The sequence below is a fragment of the Plectropomus leopardus genome, chromosome 2 (assembly GCF_026936395.1).
Source record: "Plectropomus leopardus strain MGB_pleo_1.0 chromosome 2, ASM2693639v1, whole genome shotgun sequence".
Classification (NCBI taxonomy): domain Eukaryota; kingdom Metazoa; phylum Chordata; class Actinopteri; order Perciformes; family Serranidae; genus Plectropomus; species Plectropomus leopardus.
The window spans coordinates 40472228-40488466 of NC_142177.1; the positions used below are offsets into that span (position 1 = coordinate 40472228).

Genomic DNA, 16239 nt, shown 5'->3' on the forward strand with positions numbered 1-16239 from the left:
AAAACATCTTTTTTGGGCAATTTTTGAAGAAAACTTTTTTTTCTTTAAATATTTTAGCAACTTTATTTTTTTATTTTGGTAATTTTGCCCTTTTTTCTGATTCTTCTTTCATTCAACATGTTTATTCTATCAGCCCGTTGTCATTCACAACTCGTCAAATATGACACAAAAAGCACTTTAGAGGCGGTATAATATGCAGCCCCGCGGTGTCATTTTGAAATGCTGCTAGTAACGACGTAAAATAAAGTCCATACTGAACTGGCAAGAGTGAAGGTGGACGGGTCCAACAAGACCCGCACTTTCACCCACGAGCCCGCTGTCTGCTTCTCATATAGATCAAATCATGATGGCTTTTTTTTTTACCACAAATGTTATCATAAATATCAGCTGTTTTACTGACATTGTAATTTTATTTTTTAATTTTTAATTTGGAGCACAAACTGTTCGTTTCTCGTGAAAACAGAAATGTATTTTGAAAAGACACAAAGCATTTAACGGGCGTAAAATGAGTCCAAAATGTCAATGACTGACACAGAAGGACACCTAGCGCATCGTATGTAAATGTGAACAGCAACTGACCATGCAGCGATAGTTAACAAGTTGGGTGTTTTTTCTGCATACACTGTCACATCCAGCAACGTTTACATTACCTGTGGCTCTTTGCAAAGGGCACACACACACAACACACGAGAGAGAGAGCATTCGAGAGGGTGTGTGTGCTCGCAAAAGGACGCTGAACAACAGAGATGTAACCACATAAATAGCACGCATCAACGCAGCGAAGGACACATATGCAGCATACATGTGTGTTTTCCTTTGTGCACGTGTGTGTGTGTGTGTGTGTGTGTGTGTGTGTGTGTGTGTGTCTCACTCTTGTCTTTCTGCTCTGCTGCACCTGTCACCTCAGCAGGCTTCAGTGCCGCTCAGCATCCATTTACTGAGAGTTCAGCCCGTCAGTGTGTGTCGTGTGTCACTGTGTGATGCACACACTGTCGATGACGATGTGTGAGTGCTGTTACATGTTTTAAACATGGTGTGTGTGTGTGTGTGTGTGTGTGTGTGTGTGTGTGTGTGTGTGTGTGAGAGAGAGAGAAAGAGACCAGTACATGTGTTCAGGCTACGTGTTAGTCTTTGCATGTTATGTGCATCCATACATGTATGATTTGCTGTCAGAGGAAGGTGATAAGAAGATATTTTCTTTCTTCATTGTTTAACCATTTGAGACCTGAGCAAGTGGGCTTGTTGTCTTAAAAACAAACAAAACAAAAACAAAAAATGAGATGACCTTAAAAAGTCCTTAAATTATAATAATACTTTTGTAAAATAATTTTAAATATATAAATATGATAATTATAAAGATAATTGAGTAGGTTATCATTAATTTTTGTTATTGCTCTTTATTAAATATTGTTCCATTTGTTTCACATGTTTGAAATATCTATCTATCTATCTATCTATCTATCTATCTATCTAAAGTATCTAATAGGGTACTCGGAAATCACCTTTTTTTTAAATCTTTATTTTGCTGTGACACAAAGCTCTCTCTATAAAAATAGAAAATCTAAAGTAAAAATGAATAAATAAATAAAATAAAATAAAAGTAAATGACCTGGAGAAAGAGCACTGAAACTAATAGTAATTATGTAAGATAATTTTAAATATATAATTATGATAATTATGAAAACAGTTTTTAGCTCTAAAAAATCCAAATCTATTCAGTTTTTTGCAATTTGCAAGTTGCTCCCTGCTTTTTCACCAGTGTTTTTGTAAAAATCAAAGCAATGCTCAGGTTTCAAAGGGTTAAACTCAGCCTCTGCAACTGATGGGGTTGAATGGGTTTGGGTCTGTTTAAGCTGATTGAGGTGTTTTTTTGGATCATGTTTAACCGGTTTGTTAAACTTATTCTTATCAGATCAGTAGGCTCCATGTTAACATGCCTTATGACGATTTTTAAGCATGCCGTTGTTTTTTATCGTTTAAAATCATCCTCTGTTACACCTGCAAACCTTTTGATGTTTGACATCTTTCTAACAAACCCTAAAATCCCTTTGAGGTGGTGTCTCTGCTGGATCTCTGGCTTCACGATGCATTCATGCATTACATCTGATCTGTTTACAGCTCTGTCACGTCAGCATCCTTCACCTTTCATCCCGCTATCAGTTTATCATATTATCGCTTATAAATCTGCATGTACTTATTCACATAAGTCAGTCATTTCTTACTTTATACCCCTCCATAAATCCCTCCGCCTGCTCCTTTATCTCCTCATCCATCCACACAAAGCAGGAGCCTTTGTACTGTGTATTATCTGTAAGAGGCCATTTGTTTTTTTCAGTGACGAGACTCACTAATGTGAAGTCTGTCTGGACGGAAAATGGAAGATCTGTCATGCAAAACCTCACAAAGACAGTTTGATCTTTCATCTCTTCAACTCTGAGACAGACAGCAAAGACAAAAGTCTGTTCATTATGAAGAAAGACACACCAAGAGCAGAGAGGGGCAGATTTAGATTTCAACTGTGTCGCATAATATCCTTCTGCACATTTCCATTTAAACATTTTATACCTAACAGGCGGATTTACATTCATCTAACTGTGTAAATTTAAATTGTAAATATAAAATACCCCTAATGGAAACAAGAAAAATTCCATTTTATCGCTAAAATAGTTTTTATGCATATTTGGCAAAACTGCAATGGAAACATTGTTTTGTCTTTTCTTGGTCACGTGATGCAGCAGGAGCTGTGATTGATTGATCCAACTTGAATGTTCAACCAAGAGTGGAGAAGTTTAGTTTTTATAGAAGCATAAAGTGTATAAAAAGGATGTAGCATCTATCAGTCGGGCAAAAGTGCCTTAAGCATATGATATAATTCTGTAAACATAAATACATTTAACCTCAGTGTTGTTGTCGTCTGTTGTTAAGGAAACATAACTTTTTCCTCTCGACGGTCAACACGCAAAACTTACCAAAACAACAAAAAAAGGGACAGAAGGGTGAAGAGGAGAAAGTTCAAACTGTTGCAAAAGCCCTGAAAACAAAACCAAGAGGCAAAGAGACAAAGACACAACCTGCAGCACAACTTGAAAATGTCTTTTAACACTCGATTAAACCGCAAAACACACAAAAACTCACACAAGCACACACGCAGCTCGGAGGAGGAGTATGCTGCGAGTGTCTCAGCGTGAACATAAGAAACGCTCCGAGCAAAGACGGAGAGCAAAGGAATCAGTGTTTGTGCTAAATGCAGCTTTCACACATTTTCATGGGAAAAATTTCAAAACTTTTTCATGACTTTTCAAGGGCAGATTTTTTTTTTTTTCTTTCCCAACGGACACGATGTTTCACAAACACACCAGATTCAAACTCTGATCAAACATAATTTCAGCGAGCTGGCAAACATTCGGGGAGAGACAGACTGCAGGAAGAAAACGAAAAAATGTAAACAAACTTCACACATCGATATTAGAAGAACTTTACCACAACAGCTTAAAATTTTTTTTTCCATAATGTTACTTTACGCAGAAGATTTACTATAGAAGACTACTGAAGCAATTCCATTACATACCAAAAGACTCCAGGACTTTTCCAGGTTTTCCATGACCATGGGAAATGTTTTAATGCAGCTGTCTCACCATTTAAATCTCAGCTGCAGGTGAGCGAGAACGCCACACGCTCCACTGAGTGACAGTATGTGGAGATTCAGATCAAACACTAAACATCCTAAAAAAACAGCAACCGTCTGTGACCGTCTGAGAGAAACCAAATTTAAAATACTCACCAGATCCCACATAACACCTTTATTCTCCATCAAATGAACAACCAGATCTCTCCACTTTCTTTTAAATTGAAGAGAAATATTGGGACATACACTCACACTTTTTGGGAATGCCCTAAGATCTCAAAATACTGGAGTGATATTGCAAAGTGCAAATTTTAAAAATTTTTTTAAACACGGTCCCTGAGTAAATGTGGCTTCAGACTATGTGACAAACTCCTTCTGCCTGCTGGGAGATGTCATTTAAGGCCGTGGATAAGTGACTAACCTCCCTCAGTCACGCAGTAGCACCGCGAAACGTGACTTCTTACCCTCAGAAAGACTCACGGCCGGAGTGACGGGGATGATGGTCTGTTTGAACCTTCTTAATTATCCGCCTTTTTCAGTATAGATGGTGTTTTTTCCCTTTATTTTTCCTTTACTTTAGTTATTATTACTTTTTATTCTTTTGTCTTTTTGTTTTTAATCTGAGCTGTCTTTGAGAGTGTTAAGAGCACTGTGTTGTTAAGCTAAAAAAAAAATAAAAATCTATTTAAAAAACCCAAAACAAAACGCATCGAGCTGTACTGTGATAAAACATGAGACACACAAAATGTTGCCATTGTGCATTTTTGCAAGCCACGGATATGTTAGCGAGTGGCACAAATACCACTCGGTTATGGTTATGGTTGGTAAAAGATCATGTTTTGTCTTGAAAGTCGTGTTTTTGGTTATAAAATCCTGGCTGAAAATGCAGCAATGTCTCTGAAAAGTAAATCGCTTTTTGTGGCACTAACTCACCCACGTTTGTTGGCTAAAAACACTGCTGCACACTCAGAAATGACTCACTACCAAACAAACAGTTTTGTTGTGTTTCTCTCGAGCAGTGGTCTGCAGCTTGGCTGTTGTCACGCCATCCTCCGTCCCCTCCACCGCCAGATGACAAAGTCCACTCATGATACCACGCCGGTTTGGAAACACTGACATGATAAGTATGAAAAATGCAAATCTAAGTTTCTGTGCTTTGTTGAAATACACAGTTACGACATTTTCCTCTGGCGACTGCTGACTGTAACCAACATTCCCTTATTTCCACGACTGCATCAGCTCTAAAGACAACTCGAGGTAAAAACTTAACTCTTACTCCACCATCGTTTCCATTTTTGACCTGCTTAAATTTTGAGGAACCTGCAGTGTGAATGTGTAAACACTGATGTTTCTCATGCTAACACTGAAACTCCATTATTTAAGATAAGACTGAATGAATCCTGCACTGAGTACGTTCACATTTACAGCGGCTCAAGAGTCAGAAGTAAGAGGAAAAATTAGATTGAGTGCTAAAAAGGGCAAAAATATTACAAAAAACCCCAATAAAAATAAAAATAATTCTTTATGATTAAGTTTGTAATGGCACCAGAATTGTGCCGGTAATGCTTTTCGACATCATGGACGTTGTTTCAGTCTGTTGAGCTTGGCTCTTTCGCCTTAACGCACGATGTGGCAAAATGCTTTGAACAAAAAAAACAAACTGCGGTGCCAGATGACAGAAACACACAGTGTGCTGCTTACCACATAGAGCTGCTTCCACAGTAAGGCCCACTCCTGCAGTGTTGACGTCACCTCAGTAACAATGGGGTCTTCCAGAGGCACCACAGTCTCATGAGGCCTGTGCAGAGAAAAAACACAAACACACACATTTACTCACAGACACACAAGTCCACAAGTAAATCAGACATCCAAGGACAGAAACAAAACTGCATTCGACAGTAAGTACTGAGCAGACAGGTCGTTCTCACTCCAAACTCGTGACGCCAAAAGCCACCTTGTACGTCCGCACGTAACACACACAGACCTGTCAGATGGTAACACGGCTGCACGAAACCGTGCGCATGAAAAGCTGAAGGACAGCGTCAGGTAATAACGCTGCCGGACATAATATAAGGAGCACGAGTGTGCTTATAGGCTTAAAGGCTCCACAATCAACCAACTTTTGTGAGGGATTCTGGAGTTTGATTCCCGTGTGTGTGTGTGTGTGTGTGTGTGTGTGTGTGTGTGTGTGTGTGTGTGTGTGTGTGTGTGTGTGTGTGTGCGCGCGCAGAGAGAGAGACAGGAGAAAGACTATCTATTGTAAATTCATCATTTGTTTGTGAGGTATTAACAGCCCTGAGTGTAAAGATGTTTGACATTTTTATGCAAAGCAGAGTTGATGGTGCATTTCTTGTTATTCAGGGTTTGTGTGGTGATGAAACACCTGGAAAAGTCAAAGAAATTGCAGATATCAATTTCCAGGCCTGAAGAACTTTGGAAAAGTTATAGAAATCAGTTTCAAAAACATGTGTAATAACACATGATGTTTCCAAAGACTGTTGAAATTTTGAAAATCCAATGATAAGTTCTGCTTTTATAGTTTCTGGCTGTGATAAATGGTGTGGAGCGTCACCGTTTGGTGAGTTCGGAGTGAGAAGTTGTTGGAGCAGAATAGAGACAGAAACCCAGTAAATGGTTGACCTTGTCTGTGGATAAAGACTTCACTCTGCTGTTTTGTGTTACAGTGAGGTTTCAACGACGTGAATAAAGGTGAACTGTGTCAGAGCAACAGTCCAAACACCACAGAGGAGGAGCGGCCTCGGTGGTCCGTCAGGTTCAGCTCGTCATATTACACTGGCTCATGTATCACATCCCTAATGCTCTCTGGGACAGGAGCAAGATTTTAGCAGAAGGCCTACTTCACGTTACAATTATGAATCCAGCTACCTGACAAATGCTAGTGCTTCCTGTGCCCAAATTAGCTCCAGAGAGAGAGACTTGTGGAGTCGGCAGAAAGCAGCAAGTCCCTTTGTCTGAGTTAAATCTCCTGTGAGGCGCAGAGGCTTCCAGGTAGCACGTTACCGCTGGTGTGCAGATACACGAGCGCTCGATGGTCCTGCATACATGAACACAGCTCCCACACTCGGAGCTACAGCTACTTAAGACTGATTTTCATATTTGGGTAGTAGGAGTAGCAGTTTACTCCAGACATGTGATAAGCCATGTTAAAAAAAAGAAAGACAATCATAAAGTAGTGGACAGACAAAAAATAAGACAGATAAAAAATATATTACAAAAGAGCACATAAAAAATGTAAACACGTCATGATTTGATACATATATCTGAAAAAGAGTGGGAGGAAGTACTGACTTATTTAATCCCTCCTCTTATCCATAATTAAATAATTGTAAATCATTTAGCTTCCACATCAATATAAAGATATACAATAATCAATTCGCTAGATTTATTCTAATATATTATCTTAATTAACTGATATTTTTTATCTTACAAGATATAAATTAATTATAAAACATTTATCTTAATAAAAATATAAATTCTTGCATATAAGAACTGAACTATCCCTTTAAGTAATGCATCTGAATACTTCTATATTCAGACTTTGCTGCCTCATTAATGTGCGCTCAGCCGTCACTATAACTCCGACCTTTAAAGAAAATATACAGCACGCTGCTGTTCTCTCATGTTGTAATGCTGTCTAACACGTTAGAGAAAAGTGCCTGTAAAGATAACAAGCCTGAGAAAACTTTGCACAGTGACTTTGTTGTTACGAGAAGAGAGCGAAGAGGCAAAGTGCTGCGCCACCTGAGGACGGAGACCTCACTTCACCTCACTGACTGCAGAAATAACTGTGTGCTCACCCTCCTCCTCCCTCCCCGATACATCACTTTGGACGCCGTTGTTCACTAAAACTGAGAGCTGAGTCACTGTCTCAGCCCCGGAGTCAGGAATATTAGAGTACCTCTCTCCTCCTCCCTCCCCGACTCTGCCTTTTTACTCTCCCTCTCTCTGTCTCATAACTGATTAATTAATAAAAGCAGAGTGCTAGATTAGCTGATCTCCCGGTGGAGCCGTGGCTGGCGGCCGCCTGGTGATTTCACCCACATTAGTTACACTTGTATCTCAGGCGCTTCTCCTCCTCTTCTCCTCTGTTCCACTTTTCGCTCAGGCTAATCGCTCCCTCCTTTTTCCCGCCTTCCCTCTGTTTCACTTCCCTGCCTCTCATCGTCCCTCCTCAACTTCTCTTTGTTCAGACACGTTTAAATCACTCCTCTCTGATTCCTCCTCCTTCTCCTCACTTCTTTTTCTGCATCGCTCCCTTTCCTTTTTTATAAAGACACTTTTTTATGTGTTTTTTTTGTTTCTGTCCATTCAAATGAACAAAGAATTTTAAAGCAGTCAATAAAATTATGTTTTAAAACACACAACATACACACACACACACACACACACACACACACACACACACATATATATAAATATATATATTAGGGGTGTAAGGATACATCTATTGTATTGATGCAGTGATTTCTATTCCTGTGATCATTCTTCATTGACAAGTAAACGGCAAGTCGTCCATCTACAATAACTTGCATCGATCTAAAATCATTTTTCAAGGCATGAATCGATTGTGTTGATACAAAGAATTTGCGTTTTGTATTTTGTCAAATGTAGTCAAATGTCATGTGGATTTATTTTTGGCAATTTTAATGGTAAATGATTGTAAACATTACTCTGGATTCATTCTCCCATTCTCTGACGTTCTGGACATGCATCCATGCAAACAGCGTCAGCACTCAGCAGCGTCGCATCAGAAAATACAGATAACAGCACGGCAGGGAAGCAGCAGGTCGACGAGAGCTTTTAGGTTTTTAGGTCCATTATTACCGTCCAAGGTTTGGACACATTTTGGCTTTTGTATAAATGGAGAGGTTCTTGATAAAATGCTATATATATATATATATATTAGTGCTGGGCCGTTAACGGCGTTAACGTGCTGCGTTAACGCGGGATTCTTATCGCGCGATAAGGAAATTATCGCGCGATAAACTATTCACTAAGTTGGGTCTATACAGTGAGCAAGGCACCAATTTCACTTTGTTGTTTAAGCGCGGATGTATACCTGGTCGAATTACGCGGAGGGGGCGCGAACAAGGCGGAAGCTGGTCTGCCTGAGTGACCGGAGTGATTAGGCTCAAGCCGTGTCACAAAGCTGCTGACCGTTAATGGTCTTCTTCATGACCTCTAATGTAGGCCCACAGTTCAGTTAGGGTCATGTTATCAGAGGCTGCGCCCTCTGCTGTTCATTCCAGTTAGCAGGAAAAAGCTTTTTCCACATGGAGACAGAACCTGTGCTCCTAAATGTCTGTGTTTAACAAAATAAAATAAAGTTAAACACCAAAGTAAATCTTATGGAACATTATTTTTCTTTACCAAATATTATAGTAGAACAGCTTTCTCAAGCAGTTTGTGATGCATTTTCATCATTTAGATAGATAGATATTATTTTGAATGTCTTTGGCAAAATTCAAATCTATAATTTTAATCTAGATTAATCTAGATTAACTACAGGATTGCAGTGAGATTAATCTAGATTAAAAAAATTAATCTATGCCCAGCATTAATATATATATATATATATATATATATACACATATATATATATATATATATATATATTTATATATACACATATACAAAATTTGAAATTTTGGATCATTTCCTGGTAACTGTTACATGTAAATATTTGATAATTTATTGTGAAGTTTGTACTTCTTGTTGCTAACTGCCTTATTTCCTGTGTGGGTTAATAACCAAAACCAGCTGAGCTTCAGACTTTAAACACATTTATTTTTGGGTCTCCTGGCTGCTCTAACTCACTGTTTCATCATGAATTCACACATGTGATTTGATCTTTTATTAATAATACTGAAAAATACTGATTGCAAACACCTGTCAGTTAGTATCAGTATGGGAGAAGTTCATTTTCTCATTAAAACATTTTATTGAAACTTTTTTTTTGCAGCTTTTGAATCCATTTCTCCATTTTTTATACTTTGAACGTTGTACAGGGAACTTCTCTCTTTTTCTGCCGACCGGCTCCTGAACTACTGATGAGACAATTCGAGCATCAATCTTTCATTTGAACATCACTTGAAAGTGAATGAGTTGAACTGATTCACAAACAGTGAATCTGAATTTGGGATCAGTCGCAGTCTGCGGCTGGACGGCGCTCATTAGACGTCTCAGTGTGATAACACGCCTCCCAACACAAAGAGAGTTCACACGTTTGCTCTCGTTAGAGAAAAGAGAGCATCAAAGACGGAGGCGCTGAAAGTCACGTCTGAACAATGACGACTGTTATCTGCTGCACCGAACTTTATCAATCACAACCTCCGAAAACGTCACGACTTTGAAACCATCTTCGCTCATTCACAGATGACCATCACTACGTGATCATAAAGATGTCGCTCTGAACATGTCAACAAGTAAATCAGATTTTTTAAAAAAGGAGTTTACAATGAAATTAAACTTAAGTAGAAAGACAAAATTAAATTTTGGGCTGAAAGTGTGAAATCATCAGTCATTGTAAAATCTGACAAGTTGATCCCACTTAAAGAAATCTTGGAAACCAATTTCCTGAAAAGAGTTAATCTAACTACAGATCCTAATTTATGTTTACGTTATATTTAAGTGTAAAGTTTAATAAACATTTAGCCATATTTATTTTATTTTTTGAAGTTATTGCAACCTAAATATGACAGCTGAAACTGTTCTTTCTTTGCAACTTCAGTAAATCAAGTTCGTCTGATTCAACTCGATCATGACGAAGAGGATTTTGACAGAGATCTTCGATGTTTAATGAACACGTTTAAAAAAATACAAACAGGATTCAGTAGTTTGCAAACAGGATGCAGATATATAGCACAGTAAACTTGGTTTTCACTTGGTTGGTCAAAGTTGCTAAAAATTGATTCAATTGAACTTGTCATTTTAAGTTGCAACAACTTTACAAAACTAAGTAAATATAACTAAATGTTAAGCTTCAATTAAGACTAATAGTTAAAATTACTTTTATCTTTCATTTTTTTCTTTTGACCTCCTAGATTTTTAAAGTGTCGGATTTTAGTGTATATAGTACAAAAAAACATCGAAACATCGAAACATCGAAAGTAAACTAAACAATCAGATTAACATAAATTAAGTTGTTTCAATGACATTTTTCAAGGCAATCCGTTTCCTTGATTTTTTTAAGTAAAATGTTTTTGTCTCATTTTACAGTGAATGAAAAAAATAGAGCCCAGAGCTCTGAAGTCAAACTGATCTGAGGTGATGAAGCTGCTGAAGCTGCTGAGTTTGTCTCAGGTGAGGTGTTTGAGGTGTGTGTATCTGAATGTCATCAAAAATCTGATTTACTTTCATTCATGTGTTTGCTTTTGAAAATGCTTTTCATACCGGACACGTGTTCGTGCAGCATGTAACTGTGTGTGTGTGTGTGTGTGTGTGTGCGTGTGTTTACAGGTTTATTTGTCTCTCGGGTGTGATCCTGAAGTGCGGGGGTGCTGCTTTCTGATATTTATAAATGTCAGCTCTGAGAGTGTGTTTATCCCGCAGAGCAGCAGACAGCTGGCGAAGCGTTCCTCACAACTTCCTGACAACTTGACGCGGCGTTGAATCTGGAGGCTGCTGCACATCAGTGTGTTCGCTCAGCGACGCCGACTCAGCAAAAACCATTCAAACTCCATAAAATGCATTCTGCCACACGCTGCGCTGATAAATATGGATATCTATAACTCAGTATGATGACTTCAGCAAATGCAGATGACTGTCAGCTTCTGTCTCACGCTACAATACTGCGACTGCAAGATTTTACACAATATTTAAGGAACAATAAGCAAGTAGGGAATCCAAATATAATAAAAGTTCAAGTTAAAGTGCATAAAGTGCAGTTAGGTTAGGCACAAAAAACACTTGGTTATGGTTAGGAAAAGTTCACATTTTGGCTTAAATACCTGCTGTTGGTGGCACAATCCCTGCTGCAAACACATTAAAAAACAAGCCCTTTTTGTGTCTAAAACAGCCGCTGGAGACTCAGCAATGACACAGCATAACATGATTTGTTTTGTTGTTTGTTGGTCTCAAACAGGTTTGTTGGCATCCTCTTCTCCGCCTTCTGCAAAAACTTAAAATGCAAACACTTTCCTCTGGCGACTGGGCTGGTATTGTAGTATGTAACGATCTTTAATTGTTTATTTGTTTACAGTAAAGCTTTTAAATCAATGTGGCTCCTTTTTTTTTTAATAATTACCTTTGATTGATTTTTACTGATGGTTGCTGTGCTGTGCAGCCTGGTTTTCAGAGTCAGAGTTTTGAAACAAAGCTGAAACAAGAGCAGTAAAGTATGCACACACGCGCGCGCGCGCACACACACACACACACACACACACACACACACACACACACACACACACACACACACACACACACACACACACACACACACACACACAGAGATCTCTTTCAGACCCACTCGGTCAGTCGTCCATAACTGTATTTGTCAACATGCACCGGCCGCTCAGATTGAGAGAAACACACTCCAACTCTCCGCTCACAGCTCTCTCTGTCTTTGCCCTGGAGGTCTACTTGAAACAGTAAAGGATTCACTAATTCTAATTAATTTACTCTGCGTGCCTTTAATTAAAAAACTCTTATGCAAATCGAGACACGCTCTGTAACTCTGATTAATCTGGAGTTGGAAAAAAAAGCTTTTCCAATCATTATGTAAATGTATTAAAATATGTACTCCTGAACTTGGAAGGGAATCAGAAACGAGGTGATTCGTACGTTATTTAGAGAAAATGGGACTCAAAACAACCCGTCCCAACAGAAAACCTGATTTCATCAAATTAGCTCTTAAATGGCTTCAGCTACGAGCAGAAGAAGAAAAGGCCTCCGGCTGTGTGGAAATAAAGTAACTTCAGCTGTGGCTTCATCTACGATAGACGGGAGCGACTCAAGATTTCATCCTCTAGGACAATCACATCAGTGTTGAAAGGCCGACACTCTGTTGGTGTTTAAAATTAGACGTATACCCTGCGCATAAGCAGTGACACTCATATTATGGCCAAATCTGGCCCCCAGTAAGGAGCCAGGTGCCCCCCCCATCCATTTTCCAATTCACAATAAAATCAGAGTGATTCACACTGGGAATTGTTTATGTGCTTTAAGTATACTTAAGTTGTCAGAGAGCATAAAAGAGCAGCAAAATAAGCTCCAAAAAAGTGACAGCGGAGGATCCTCCAAACCCTGACAGGGGTCCGAGCTAAGACCCTAACGTTCTAAAATCCTAGAAATGTCCTCAAGTTTGAGAAGTGTCCTTAAAATCCGGGGAATGTCCTACATCTAAGAAATGTCCTTAAACTCTAGAAGCGTCCTACAATCCTAGAAAGACACATCTTAAAATCCTTGAAAAGCTTAAAAATCCAACAATGTCCTGAAATCCTAGAAATGTCTTAAAACCGTAGAGATGTTGTAAAATCCTAGAAATCTGCTAAATCCGAGAAACATCCCAAAATCCTGGAGACACCTTAAAATCTGAGAAATGTCCTAAGATACTAGAAATGTCCTGCCATCCTGGAGACGTGGCGACTGGCCCCTGGCCTCCTGTCATTTGGCCCCAGAGCAGAACAAGTGGAGTGTCCCTGCTGTGCAGCTTGTGCTGTTTGAAGAAACTCTGAGAGCTTTTTTCACAGCTTGAAGTCAGTGAGAGCTCACTGGAGAAAAATGATATTGCGTTTGGATGCTGCAGAAACCTGCGAGGTGAATTTGATTTGGATTCTTTTAGTTTTAAAGGCAAGGCCAAAAAAAAGAGAAGAGACTGAGAGATAAGCTGATAAAAGGATCAGGCTGAGGGGCTGATTCACCTTCAGTTCAGACAGAGCAGAGGACGCTGTCAGTCAGATAATTAACTCATTTTTCTTCACAGCAATAACCACCTTTAGTTTATCTGTTTAAACTCGTGAAACGCGACGCTCTAACAGGTTTGGTGATACAGCATTCAGCCTTCTGAGATGTTCTTGGCTGAGCAGTTTACGCAGAGATCACGCTGCTCTGCATGTTTACATAAAACCAAACCACGGCGCCATCGTGTCCTCCACAGTGTCCCCTCGATGTGACATTTAACATGAGCAGCACCTTCTTAACACATCACCTGCGTTTCAGCCAGAAAAGTTGCACATGACCACACTGCAGAGCCATCAACCAACCAGCACGCAGTCTGCACCTCAGAGAAAACAGCCCTCCACGCCAGCAGACGGCGAGAACGCAAAAAGGGAACCCAGCAGACCTTCATGACGTGAGTGAGCCAGTGAGCACCTTCACAAGCCACTTCACTTTTCACTCTGTTCTGCTCATTTGTTGGAACTAACTTAACTTTTTGTTTGTTTGTTATTTTGTTTTCACATACATTTTCATTCATTCATTCGTAGATTTAAGAACTGTTTGTTGTTGTGCATTATGAAAGCATTCATAATTCTTTATGACTACACTCATAAACACACATGATGCTTACTGATGCACTATATCAACTGTCATAAAACCTAATAGAAGTGACTTATAATGATTTATAAATATCAAGGCTCTTATGGATGCTGATGACTGGTTATAAACCAAAGATTGACTCACGGGGATTATAATGCGTTATAAATACCTGTACTCACCTGTGCACACATCCCTACAGCACAGTACAGTGATCTGACCACTTTTCAGGGTCGTGTAGTGTGACCTCAGCTTTAGAGGTTGGTAAACTCACCCTCTGTTGGTGACGATGGCTTTCTTCAAGTGAATGTAGCTGGCCGGGAAAACTCCCTGCAGAGACAGAGACAGAAAAACATGAAAACCAAGATCAAACCGTCCTGCTAACAGTTATACTGATGAGGATTTACCGTATGTAGCTGTATGCATTCATTAAAATAGGGCACATAGCACACATTCATAGATGCAGGAAAAGCTGGGACCTTTAGAGACAAGAAAATCTCTCTCTTAAATAGTCATTTAATTTCCATTTCCCATAATGCATTGCTCAGCTGCTTCTTCCATAAGAAAACTTTACAAGCTTTTGCAAAATGTCAAAGTGCCAAAGACTCAGATCACAGATATCACTGCTAATAATAATAACAACAACAATTATCATTATTGTCATCATTAGCTCCTTTCATACATAAAATGCAGCTGAAAGTCTTTTACACAACAATATATAAAAATATTTATCTATTTATAAATTATATATATATATGCTAAATCTGGAGTAATGTGAGCTCTGAACCTTTTGTTAAGACTCTGGCTAGCTGCAGCCTGTCGATACTTTTTTGGGGTAGACTGGTCAAAAGTGCATTGCAATAGTCCAGACGCGAAAAGACAAAATAGGATTCACCCTCTGGGGAGATGAATATGTGCACTCTCATGGCAATCCATGTTTTATTGATCAGCATATTTCCATCTGGATGGACGTAGTGGCCAAAAATAAAAACGTGCTGACCCTGTTATCCCCACAGCCATGCTGCTCCAGTGTCTAAAGTTAGTAAAACTTATTTTATGAATATTTAATTTAATGTAAAGTAGCCTCCACTTCTCCCCAACCTTTAACACAGACAGACAGAACAAGTTAAAAACATGTTGAGTGCAGACTACCTGCCGGTACAAAACATGCAGAGAGTCTCAGAGGGGCTCTCTTCAATAATTCATGTCACTGTGCAGGTGAGCGTGGAAGCTGCTGGCACGACGGCCTGGTCGCTCCGCTTGTTTTAATATGACTTAATATAATTCTCACATTTGAGATACAATCGAAAAACACTTTCTCTTTTTAGTATTTTCAGTTTCTCAAAATGTAGCAGCGATGTCTCAGTAACAAACAACGGCTTTTTATGCCAAAACTCCCATGTTTGGAGCCAAATAGACGTTAGAAACACAACAATGACTCACCAACACAACCTGTTTAATTGTTTATTGCTTGGCGCCATCACCAGAAGAAACAGTGACAGGTCGCCTGAGAAACACTCATGTTTGGTGGCTAAAAGTCTGCAGGAAGCACAGAAAGACCTAGTAAAAAACAACAGTTTTTCACTTGTTTTTGGGTTAGTTTTTTTTTGCTTTTTTTCTAATACTGGAGCCAAAACAAAACTTTCCAAACAGCACCGTTCTCTCTCTCGTTCATTATTTTTCCATATATTTCACATTATAGAAAGTGTAGGTTTCACAGCGATGCTGCTGCTCATTAATTTGCTCTGCTGTGCTACTTTCAAAATACTCTATTTCACTTTAATGTTGCAACACAACAGATGTGACGCTCTGTTTTCACCGCGGGTCTCTGACAAGACAATCAGCGCCTCTGCAGCATGTGTGGCCCCTGTTGTGCTTCTGAAACCCGAAAAGTAAGAATCACCTCTAACAGTGCAGGAAACCTCTATCTGAGAGGAAACCTTTTCATTTTCTACTTTATCCTTACTCAGTATAAAAACTGTATTTCTCCTCACATGTGGAAGAAAACTGTTATTTTGTGTTATAAAGTCTTTGTATCTCAAATATTTAATGGAGTGTTGAATTAACAAAGTGCTGCAGCAGTGCACTGAGGAAACCTTCACACTGGAGGGATTTCATTC

The 16239-nt window shown here is 39.1% G+C and overlaps 1 protein-coding gene across 11 annotated transcripts in view; it reads right to left on the bottom strand.

Annotated features, from left to right (window-relative positions):
* The window catches only part of LOC121948924 (dedicator of cytokinesis protein 3-like), a 240599-nt gene that overhangs the window by 97211 nt on the left and 127149 nt on the right, over positions 1-16239 (bottom strand). For all 11 annotated transcript variants that reach the window (XM_088070831.1, XM_088070844.1, XM_088070839.1 and 8 more), the window contains 2 exons: positions 14394-14449; positions 5327-5423 (listed from right to left, as the gene is read on the bottom strand). In XM_088070831.1, the coding sequence (XP_087926957.1) occupies positions 5327-5423; positions 14394-14449 (153 nt within the window). The remainder of the gene's footprint in view (positions 1-5326; positions 5424-14393; positions 14450-16239) is intronic.